We start from the raw sequence: 12,097 nt of genomic DNA on the forward strand, positions 1-12,097 counted from the left end.
CTTTCTCCAAAATAGCCAGACCATCTTTGTTAGGTTATGTACACAATTGTAGTCTCCTAACCTCTGTGTGTAACACCACAGTCCAGGACTGCAGAGGGAGATTCCGTCCCACACCACCGCCATACTGTATCTGTTTTCTGAGACCTTTCTTCAATTCATTCCAAAAATTACTTTTCTTGTCCCAGCGTGGACTTAGACATTACCAAAGCATGCAGAGTTCCTGTCTCGGATCTCCTTCAACGTGAAAATCCGTCATAGGCAACCCTGGTCCTTTGTGGTTCTGTTGAGGGCTTCGTGTAGCTAAGAAGGATTAAAGAAGGAATCAGGGTCCACTCTTTGAAACTAAAGAAAACACGCTGAACACATATTTATTTATGATGGAATTTATTGTATATCTTAGACGAGTTTATAATCGCACAGTTTGTTTTTTTTTTACTTTTCTACCCATTGAAGAACAAGGATGCCTTTTACAGTTAATTCTTCTCAAACTGTTCCAGGAGGCCAAGATGTTCTCAATGGATGGAGTTGCTGCTAATAATATTTGTCTTCAGGCTCAGCTTAAATGTTGCTTTAAATGTTGCTTCTACTGGGGAGTCCTCCTCAGCGCCTTCTGCAGGAGCGTGAGATCACTCCTGTAGCTGATGTCAACACTGCATTCCAAAACCAAAACAGGGTGTTCCATGTAGCCTGCTTACTGACTTGAATTTTTGAAAAAGCAAAAAGCTTTCTGTAATTGAGGCAAGTAGCAAGTGTGGTCTTCTTAGCTATTAGCTCCTTGTGATAGTGATTGGCCATTGCTGTGAGGCGGTGAGTGAGCTTTGCCTAGAACCGAGAGTTCCGTCAGCTGGTGGCCTGGAACCTAAGACCAGAGAGCATGTTATGTTTCTATCTAGTGCACACAGTGGGGGACAGTGCTACTAGAGAAAGATGCAGGGTTTGTGGAGCATCCCACAGAAAGCTCTGGCAGTGATCCTCTAGAAAGCCATCCAGGCATTTTGAGGCTTGGCAGGACACTCTTGGTCCAAAAGATTGTTTTTCTAGTTTTGCTAAGTGTCTCCTCTTTGTCACTGTCTAAAATCTGGAGCTGCTGAGGCTTCAGAGATACCACAGACAGGGCAACAGCGTGTGGCTTGGGCACAGGGTAAGGAGGACGAAGGCAAACTTTGTTGGGGAAGACAGAGAGAAAAAACTGGAAAAATGTATATTCTGTATATTGCCTGGGAAGAACCATGTGGGCAGAGCAGGTGGCAGTGAATCCCCCGTGTGCCTGTGGCAGAGGCAACACTTGAGTTTGGCCTCCTCATCCTATCTGAGCTGCTTGCTGATGTATGCAAGTACAGTCTTGGAGCTTTCCCACGGCACTAACGAATTCACCGCCCGCTTGCTCAGGCCAGATGATCTGAGGCCTCCCTGGTGTGGTTAATGTACACTAAATTTCCTTCTGAGTTTCAGAGTTCCACAGAAATGAGTAACCACTAATACCATTGCCTCACATTTGTTTACAACTATTTCTTAGAAAAATACTCTACATTTTCAGTTAGCCTAAAAAGACACTTCTTGATTTAGCAGTAGTAGATCTTTGTGTATCATTTAAACATTTCAGTAATTTAGGAGATCAGGAGTAGACTTCTTGAGCAGGCATTGGTGGTGTGTGTGTGTGTGTGTGTGTGTGTGTGTGTGTGTGTGTGAGAGAGAGAGAGAGAGAGAGAGAGAGAGAGAGAGAGAGAGAGAGAGAGAGAGAAAGAGAGAAAAGCACCAAGCTTTTGAGCTCAGATGATCCGAAATGGGAGAGTAGCGTTTCAGAAAAACAATCTCATTTTTCTCCCTTGTAAAGAAGCAGCAGTGGAGAATCAAGTATACATTCTGCCCAAGAAGCCTGGAGAAATCAAATTCTAGATTCATATCCTTAGGTGATAAATATTTCCTCCTTGATTTGTATTAACAGAAAGAAATTGTAGCAATTAGATAAGAGAAGTACTGTTAATATTCTGTATAGCCCAGTACAGGGTAACTGTAATTAACAATGAACAGAATTTTTTAAGGAGGGCCTTGAAGGTTCCCAACTTGAGGTATGACACATAAGGTTATGGCTGAGCCAGCCGTTCATCTTCCTGCTACACATATGTCTGTGTAAGCAAGTCCTCATGCCCAGTAAATATGCATGCTGATATATACCTACTGGAGTGCTATGCGCCATTTTAATAAATCCTGCTTGTGGGAGGAGAGTTCATGCCTTGGGGCAGTGGTTCCTCCTCGAATCACATTTCTATACAAGCCTACTGTTTCTGTTGGAGTGTTTCAGATCAGCTTTGAGGCTTGGCCTGATTCACCAGGGCTAGCTAGGTTGCTCTTCCTGTACAGCTGGAGAGCCAAGTAGAATTGTTTGGCTTCCTTTGCTGTGGATAACCCCACTACCCTCTGAGCTTAGGAAGCTTTGCTGCAGTAGAAGGAGCGGTTGTTGTCAATCACCTGGTCATGACAGGCCTGTGAAGTAGACTCCTCCTCAGTTGGAATCACCTCTTTTTAACTTTCTGGAGCCAATCTCTTACATGTTGCTTTCCCAATTGTAGTTTGACTTTGAAGGGAGAAAGCTTTTAAGTCAATGTTTTCTCCTTCCTCTAGCAAACAGCGATGGGAATAAATCCATGATTCTGAAGCAAAGAGTTACCTGCCAACATCCTTTGATGTTGTCTGTAATTTTTCTTCTGACAGTTTACTGAGAATCACTTACAGAGAGTGTGCTCTGTGTGGTCTGTTCTTTCTGATTCATGATTTTTTTTCCTCCGGGGCAGTCTTCTGTTATGAGAAGACTTTTAGATTTTAATTGAGACAAGTTTCGTATTTAAGTAATTGTAGTCTTGTTGTGATGATTGAAGATTTAGTAAGTAGTTATGATGCAGACAAAACTGAAATTTTCTTGAACATATTTAAAACTTTGCTTGGCATGAAATTATTACTTTGTTGTTCGTTATGCTTTCTTTCTGCTCCGACCAATGACTATTGTCTAGCTGTTTTCCAAATTTATTTTTAAACAGTTTAAATGGGTTTATGATTTGTCTTTGTGACTGAAATCTGAAACCCTGCTTTGACAGGTTTGACTAATAGGTTTCTTTGGTTTGTAAATTGTACAGAATGCCAGGTCATTCATTTCTCCAAAGCAAAGCAGCCCTGGTTACCTCTGTAATGACCTTCAAAGAGAAATGAGATGCTTGGTATAAAAATGTGCTTCAAGTTTGTTTGTTCTGTGTGTAAATGGCAAATGTGATTGTGCAAAATTGCTTCCTCTGTCAACTATTTAATGGTTGTTTTAGTGAATATAATCTTACCTTTTTCCAACTGTTTTCAGAGTAATTCTTCAGTCCAGTGTTCAGAGCTCTAAAACCCCTGAACCTAACCTTTCTGGCAGTGCAGGCATTACTAAACGAACCACCAGATCTGCTTCGGGGAAAAGCAGTCTTAAAAGGTGAGAAAAGACCCCAGTCTGGAAAGTCTCAAGTTTGTTTCCAGTTTACTCCTTGGACCCTGCTTCTCAAGACTGACATGAAAATAGGAAGTTGGAGGCTGTGATGGGAATGGAGGCTGCTGTGTTGCTGGCTGCTGAGAGGAAATCCTTCTTGTTGGAAGGGTGGTCTTTGGCATGGTTTGATATGGGGAAGCTGAGAGTGTTGCCCTAGAACTTGACCCAAGTGCTTGTTGGGCTTGAAGGAAGCTTTTTCTCCCGCATCAGGTACAGCTCAGTGAGTCATGGCAGAGCCTCGGGGCCCTCAACCCGATGTCCTGTCCTTCTGCCACAGCGCTTCCCGAAACCTGCTGCTCTCCTTTGTGTCTCCTCGGTTGTTACTCCTACTTACTCTAGGCACAGAGCGTTCTCCACCCTCTTTCCATGTCATGCTATTCTCTGAGACCCAGCCCCTGAGAACAGGCCACACCATTGCTCCTTCCTGGCCCATGAAAATCAGGTCCCCTGGTCATGCTCCGGCACCATCACTCGGCAGTGGTGGCTTCACTTGTTTTGTTTTTTGAGACAGGGTCTCTTTGTGCAGCCTTGACTGTCCCAAAATTCACACTGAGGACCAGGCTGGCCTTGAACTCATAGAGGTCTGCCTACCTCTGCCTTGCAAATGCTGGGATTAAGGGCATGCACCACCACCATCCAGAGATACTTCACTTTAAGAACGGGGGGCTCTGAGGAACAACAGGGCCAGATAGTACATTCTACTTGCCCCTTTTATCAGTTCTCGTCTGGTTCTTGGAAGCTTTCTCACCTTCATTACTTAAGTCATTGTAAGTTTATGCCTGGTGTGGTCCACCATCACTGTCAGTCCCAAGAGCTCTGAGTACTCGGGGTTCTAAGGGATGCTTTGCATTTTGTTGTTTTTCCTTGTTGCTGAATTTTTTTGTAACATTTCACTTTGGAGTTAGTCTCCTGAGAACCTACTCGGGTACTTGAGAATCTTTAGTCAGCCACTGACTCAGAAAGTTCAGGATTTAATTTTAAGTATTTTATATGTGTGGAGTGTTGATGACCACAGAAGCTGGAAAGCATTGGACTCCCAGGAGCTGGAGTCCAGGTGGCTGTTAGCTTCCCAATGTGGGTGCTGGGATACAAACTCTGGTCCTGTAGAAAAGAAGCAAGCACTCTTGATGTCTCTCCAACCCTGTTTTAAATTTTTCATTAGATATGAACTTAAGTGTTCATGTTTCTTTTATACTGTGGTTCCAACTTGACAAGAAAATTAGAAAAGGGTCAGATTTAGGTACACTATAACATAGTGTCCAAGTTCTGACAGACAAATAGGAGATGGGCCAAGTTGTGCCTATTTAATTTAATTAATTAATGATTAATCAGGAGCCATTTATTTACTGATTGATTGACAGTGCTGATGCTAGAAGTCAGGGTTTCATGTGGGTGAGACAAATGCTTTACTACTGAAATAAAATCCAATCAGAGTCATGTCTTAAAGGAAAATTTAATGACTTGATAAATGCTTCTGAAAAAAGATTCCCATGTAACACTTGTGAGCTATATAACTCCAGTTTGAAATTATACAGTTTGACATATATAGAGAAGTATATGTCATAATTATTTACAATATGCAAATTTCTAAATGTGTGTGAAGCACAGAACCTCCATGCTTCTTGATTCTGATTGGTAGGACACTTAAGTGTCCTACTTTTCCATTGAGTTGTAGGAAATGGGAATACATTTTATGTGCAGTCAGACTGTCAAAAGTTCCCTGTGAATGGTGGCCTTTCATTCCAGCCCCTAGGAGGCAGGGAGCCTGGTCTACATAGCAAGGTCCAAGCCAAGCAGGGCTATGTAATGAGACCTTGTTTCAAGACAACATCCACTGTGTCAGCAGGCGTGGCGTTGATGTTGATATCTAAGTGCTTGAGCTTTTGGTATAGTCCAGTAAGACTTGGTCATTTGATTCTGAGTGATAGAGTTTAGCCAAAGCTTTGAAGCACATCATGCCATATTCCACTGAGGAAGGGTGACTGTGCACCGATCCTTCTGTCTCGGTTTCTTGGCTGCACATGTCCCTCCTGTGACCATCCACTTGTCTTCCCTGGATAGTGGAGTTCCTCTGAGATTGGATGCTTTGAGGATTCTGAATAAGCTGGGTCAAATGCACTGGATCAAAGTGCCTTTTAGGAATTTGGAGTAGAGATAAGCCAAAGAGATTCGGAAGTTGAGGTTGGAGTACTGTGACCTACATTCACATTACCTTAACTATTGCTGAAGAAAGGCGTTCCACCACGTCTAGGAAATGAGAACCAGAGACTTCCAGGCTATAGCCTCCTGCGTTTAACCTGCTGAATAACGTGCAGCTTTTGTTTAGAGGGTGTTAAAGGGATGGACATTGGTATATAATCTACCCCAGGAAAAGTACCTCAGCTGAGATGGTTGGGTAATTCTAACATACTTAATTGAAAGCTCTTCTCTTTAAACAATAGCACCCCCCCCCCAAAAAAAAAGCACATCAAAACAAATATTTCACTTTCTTTCAATGTCCATTTGTCTCCCCTCAGGCTCACCAGGCCTCCTGGTTCTTTTGTAGGCGAGTCCCTCTCTGTTCTAGGTCCTTGCACTCACACATCTCCTCTGATGGCCCATGGTAACATGAATGTTTAATCCCATGCCCTCCCCATCCTCCCAGCCGCCCCCCTCCCCCTTTTGAGGCTTCTAGGATGGAGATTCTTATCAACTTTGCTTTGCACTAAGCTGACGCCTGAGTTTTGACATTGTATCAAGAGAGACTTCAACTTCAGAGACTTCCCCAACAAAACCTCTTAAAAGAGTGGCCTTGCCCTGAGAAGATGGGTGGGTTGTGATAGAGGTATTCGCTGTTGGAAGAGAAAAAACCACTGTGTTCCTCCTGTCCAATGACCTTCTGTCTGTGTCCTTTTGGACGGAAGCCACATCCAGTCAGAAGTCCTGTGGCTGCTGTGTGTAGAGCACATAGCTTGTGTAGGATGGAGCCACTTGGTTCCTATACTGATGATGCTCTGTGTCTCCCTTTCATTTGTCAGGCTCAGAAGGAAGTCCGTGGGTTTCCACACCTCTCACTTTCTATTAAGGCCATAAATCCATTATAACAGCTCCTAAGTGACTTAATGAATTGCCTTTTTTCCCCCCAGCGTTCCCACACTAATTCTGAAGTGCCCTCTCAGAACAAGTCTCGAACACTGTCACATCTACAAGTGGAGGACTTATTTGGGCCATTCACCTCAGTTCACACATCTCTCTCTAGCTCTTCACTGCTGCGTCTCTGGAAGCTTCTACAGTTTCTTTTGGGTCATCCCTCCTTTCTTTTTCTATTATTTCATCCCATTTCCTTAAAGTCTCTCATGTCCCAATGACCTTCTTTATATTTAAGATGCATCGCTCAGCTTCATCTCTGTGGAGTGCTACGTGTATTTCCTGGACTTTCTCTAAGTCCTTGCCGTGGAACTCCTGCCCATCTTGTGTGTCATTGCATCACAGCTCCCTGGGCCTCAGCTCCTGGTTCCTGTTCCATCACTTCTGGGATTTCATACTTCATCATCCATTATCTCCAGGAAACCCAGGATGTTCTTTATTCCCCAGCACTGGTTTCCTCCGAACTTTACAATAGTTAATATCCGTGGATGGCAGGTGTATTTCCATTTGATTCGACCCTCCAATCGTCTTTGCACTCAGTACTCTTTGCCCATGTCTGTAAAAACTGTGCACCCAATTCAGATGGGTCTTCTCTTTCCTAGTGAGGGTCATCTCCAGGGCAGAAGTAGTTTTGTGGTTTTGTCTTTTCTCATTTTTACTTTCTTCTTCCCTTTTTCTCTGAAAGTTGCTGGTGAGTTTGAGGTATACCAACACATTGTGGGAGGGAGAAAGAGAGGAAGGGTGCGCCCAGAGGGGCCCTTGTCTGTCCTGGCCCAGATCTCTTTACAGAAAGGCCAAGTGCTCAAGAAGTTGGGCCTGGCTTGAAACCACCCAGTAATCCCTCTTTATCTCTTCCTTCTCTCCTCTTTCCCCACAGCCTGGCTCCTTGGAGGGAGAGGAGGAGAAGGAGTGCTTTGCAGCACATGCCCATGCTGGCCTTATGGTACCTGCCTTGCTCTGCTGCCCATGCCCACCTGTCTTTGTTTATTTCTATTGCTTTTTTTTTTTTCTTTAAACAAAATTTGAACTTTTCTCTACCCTGCCTTTCTCTCATGTCTGCCTTTGTGGTTGATGTTGTGTTGTCCCTTTTAAAGGGTGCCATTGAAAATCGCACCAAGTGCGCGCTAAGAGCGCGTCCTCATTGTGTTGCCTTCCTTGTCTTTGAAATTTTCTGCTGGGACACTTTATAATCTTCATGGTAAATCTCTTTCTTTTTTCTCCTCAGTCCAGCCATTTCAAGGACTAAGACAGTCTTACGGTAAAGTAAAAAACCGGTGAACAGCACTCCAGGGAAGACTAGGAACAGAACACCCCAAAGGATTTAGCCAATCGATCTGAGAACAAAGCAGACTCTGCAATGGCCTTAGCTTCTTTCCACATAAGTTCATTCAATGAGGAAAATGTCACTGGCCTGTCATCCACTCACTGACTCGGGGTGTGGTTGAACCATTTGAAGGCCTGACTCTCCCTTTCATAATCTCAAGTCGGACAAAAGCTGCTGTTGTGAATTTAGTCTCAGGTGTCAATACCCTGTCCTCTGCCACCAGAGAGCTGTCTGGTGAGTGTAGTACATGTGTGTCCCTGTGATGGCAATCATATTTGCTGCTGGCCTCCAGAAGACTGGGGGATCTGATGGAGATCTCTCGGGTATTTATTCCTGTTCGGCCTGTGGCCCCGACTTGCAGTTTATAAAGATGTAAGAGATGAACCCCTCTAGTGGTACCCTCCATCTTAAGGTGTGATTTGGTACGGTCAGCCTCACTTTACTCTCGTTAACGCTGTTGTGATGTTCGTTCACTGCGTGAAGTACCCAAGCTGCTTGTCTTTCACCAAAGAGTGCTTTATTAACAATCTGTGAATACTGCATTTAAACACTGTCGTATGTTGTTGTGGTTACCAAAAACCTGCTAGAAAATGTTGATGAGAGCATTGGAACCCTTTCTCAGTCAAATGGTTCCTACAAATCCTTTCTTGTGTCATTTAGGAAGAAGATTTCAGAGCTGAGATGTTGTTGGGTTGCTCAGTCACATGTTATAATTGTGTTTACTCCATTACATTAAAACCAAACATCAACCCTAGCATTTTTTCTGGAAAAGCATCGTAAATAATGTTGACTTTAAAAACAAAATTGTGAGCCTTGAGGTAGTGGTGCGAGCCTTTAATCCCAGCATTGGGAGGCAGAGGCGGGTGCATCTCTGAGTTCAAGGCCAGCCATGATACATAAGGAAGTCCTGTCTCAGAAACAACAAACAAAAACCAACCCCCACATCCCAAACTCTTAACTCCTTGTAGAGTCTTTCTCTGTGATGCTGCAGAATTTCTTTCCTTGTGATTCACAGTTTGATTTTAGTGACAATCACTTGCTTCTGGAGTTAGGCTGTTTATGTAAGAGAACTCACTGTTGCCTTTGGTTAGGGAATATGACTAGAAACTGTAGTGTGCCTTTTCTCTTCACCCTGCTGGAAGCCAGCAGCACCCGTGCCATGAAGCAATTGCAAAACCAGAATTTATCTGTTGCCAAAAAACAACAAAAAGACCAAAAAAGGCAGAGACCATAATTAGAAAATACTTTATAGTTGTCTTGGTTACTTCCACAATTGAGGTTAGTGGTTTTTGACTCTCCCAGTTTAGAAACTGGAGAAATGCAATATTGAAAGCCATTGACAGCCATTGCCTTCCTCAGACAGATGAATGTGTCAGGTGAGCAGGCTATCTCACTTGAAAAGCTGCCTTTCTTGTAGTTGGTATCGACAGGTTAAAGTCTAGTTAATGTAAAAATATTCAAAGGCCATGGGTTCCCCCTTTCAGTGTTTCTATCCTCAAACTGCATTGGCTGGCCTTGGGTCGGAGACCTGAGGATTCAATGTAAACCCACACAAAGAGCCCCTCCCTAGATAGCACATAGCTTTCAAACAATGGAGAAAGACAGTTAAGGTAGGGTTTGTTATTCCTGGATATGAGTGAGTTTAAGCTCTAGCTAGGAGGACAAACATTTCATTTACCAATAATGCTAAATCAGACTGCCCAAGTCTACAGTAAAAGCTGCTCGGGTGGTTCTTCCTTCCCTGAACAAGCTAGGCCAGTACTGAGCAGACAGAAGGAGACTTCCTTCCATCTGAGCTAATCTGGATTTGTTCTCATGGATCAGGATGCGTGAACAGGGCCTGCCCATGATGGCCTTTGTAGCCAGCAAATTTGGGAGGAAACCGCCTGGGCTTCAGAGATGCCACAGTGCTTTTTAAAAGGCACGGCACCTCTTTGTGTTGGCAGCTCCATTCAGCTAGAACTCCTGCCACTGTGGCTCTTCCCTGCATTTAACTCCCTTGCTGAGGTTATTAGGAAGCATGAGTTGGTAAGGACATTCCCAGGAAAACTACTTAATGTTGTCTGGGGAGGACGGCATAGCAACTGACTGGTGACATCCAGGACCCAGAAAGTCTTTGATCAAACAAATGAAAAGTCCTTCCTGTTGGGAATTAGTGGACTACCTCTGCCCAAACTACAACTACCCAGAAACTTAAGGGGTAGAAGACCCTATTGCTATAGAGCATGGATCTATAGAGTGGGTATTGGAGGGGCCCCTTTAACTTAAGAACGTTAAATACCTTTGTAAGTACATCAAGTTAGAAAGTATATTTATAGGTGACCTTGATGCTTGTTGGAACTCATACCATCCGGAGCCCAAGAGAGGAATGTCTGCAAAGCTGGGCTTCAGGACTTTAGACAGATTAATACAATTCTGAGGCCCAGCTACAACTCTTGCCTTGAGGCAAGAAGGATGGAGCCTGAGCAGCCACATTCAAGGGTTGTAGTATTTGTCTAAACTCCCATGGCCACGCTGCTCTTCCTCATTAACTCCCCAGCTTTAACTCGACCCCCTAAACCTAGCCCTATCCATTGTCCTGCCCTGCCCTACTGCCCACCTCTCAGGCGTGGCTTCTACCTCTTGGCTTGGGCCCTGACAGGTCATAGAGGCTTCCCAAGTGTTCTCATGAGGCTCTGTGAGCATAATCAGGTCTGGTAGACCTTCCCAGCTTTCTGGGTAGTTTGTGCCTGGAATTCCTCAGGCCTTCCCTTAGCTTGAATAGCTGTCTGTGACAAGTGCGTATGTGTTCTAGAAACATCAGCTGCTTTTCCTCATATATTTTTTTAAAAATTCTTTCTTGCATTTTGGAAAGCAGTTGGTCAGAAACCTTAAAACCTATTTTTTTTAGGGCGGTTGTAGCAGGTGGTTCTCTGTGAGTTCTAGGCCTACCTGGTCTTCAGAGTGAGTTCCAGTGTAGTTAGGGCTACACAGAGAAACCCTGTCTCAAAAAACAGACAATAAGAACTATTTTAAGATTTCTCTCCCGCTGAAGTGGCCTAGTGAGGATAGCCACTGCTCTTGCATTTCTCCGTAAATCAGAGTGTTCCCCATGTCACTGAGTGGAAATACTACAGATAGTGTAAAGGATTGCCTATACTGTGTAAGAAATTACCTCCTTGCTGATCAGTAGAACTCACTGTGCATAGACATGTCTATCAGTTACAGTACTGCAGTCCTACATCCATTGTTTGAAGACTTTATTATACACTCATGTACAGATGAAGTGAAGTTTTAAAATGTTACTGATGAGTCAGTATTTGATCAGCCATTGTCTTGGTATTTTATTAAATTGTATATTTCTAATCATATTTTTTAAAGCTGAAAGAACTGGTTGGATGTTTATCTCTGAAGGTATTTTTAAGATAAAAGCGTCACTGTAGCCTGTAAACTTGGCACACATGTAGTTTTGATACTTTTTGTTGCATTTGAAAAATCTTGTGTATTGTAAAATGGTTTTATATAAAATACTAAATAGTAGAAATTGTATAATTTACAATCATATAATTAAAAACATTAAACAGTCTTTTGGCTTATTGTATTCACTTACTAAGCATGCCCAGTTGATAGCAATTAATTATGAGATGGATTTAATTTTTAGTTTATAAGAAACATCATGACAAAATACTACAGATTAGGTGGACAAGTAAAGAAAACAGTGTTCCCTCTTAGTGCCAGAAGTATGAAGCTCTGACAAAGATGTCAGCAGGACGGGCTTCTCTTGAGGGGTTCTGTGTTTTTTTGTTTTTTTTTTTTTTTAAGATTGATTTTCTTTTATTGGATATTTTTATTTACATTTCAAATGTTATCCCCTTTCCTGGTTTCCTGTTTATGGGCCCCCTATCCATACCCTTTCCCCTTCTTCTATGAGGATGTTTTCCCCACCCATCCACCTACCTCTTCACACCTCCCCTCCTTGACATTCCCCTCACTGGGGGTGGGTGGGTCCAGCCTTGGCAGGACCAAGGGTCCCATTGGTGCCCAACAAAGCCATCCTCTGCTACACATGCAGCTGGAGCCATGAGTCTGTCCATGTGTACTCTTTGGATGGTGGTTTAGTCCGTGGGAGCTCTGGTTGGTTAGTATTGTTC

At 43.3% G+C, this 12,097-nt stretch overlaps 1 protein-coding gene across 7 annotated transcripts in view; it reads left to right on the plus strand.

Moving 5' to 3' along the window:
• Cdc14b (cell division cycle 14B) overlaps nt 1-8,670 on the plus strand; it is a 78,650-nt gene extending 69,980 nt beyond the window's left edge. For 3 of the 7 annotated variants that reach the window (XM_032884219.1, XM_032884221.1, XM_032884222.1), the window contains one exon: nt 7,869-8,670. Coding sequence is in view for 5 of the 7 variants with exons in the window: in XM_032884221.1 (XP_032740112.1) it covers nt 7,869-7,905 (37 nt within the window). In the remaining 2 variants the exon portion in view is untranslated. Of the gene's footprint in view, nt 1-3,346; nt 3,464-7,520; nt 7,587-7,868 lie in introns of all 7 variants that reach the window. The other 4 variants (XM_032884216.1, XM_032884218.1, XM_032884217.1 and 1 more) reach the window with 2 other exon arrangements.
• The last annotated feature ends 3,427 nt before the right edge of the window (nt 8,671-12,097 follow it).

The sequence above is a fragment of the Rattus rattus genome, chromosome 14 (assembly GCF_011064425.1).
Source record: "Rattus rattus isolate New Zealand chromosome 14, Rrattus_CSIRO_v1, whole genome shotgun sequence".
Classification (NCBI taxonomy): Eukaryota; Metazoa; Chordata; class Mammalia; order Rodentia; family Muridae; genus Rattus; species Rattus rattus.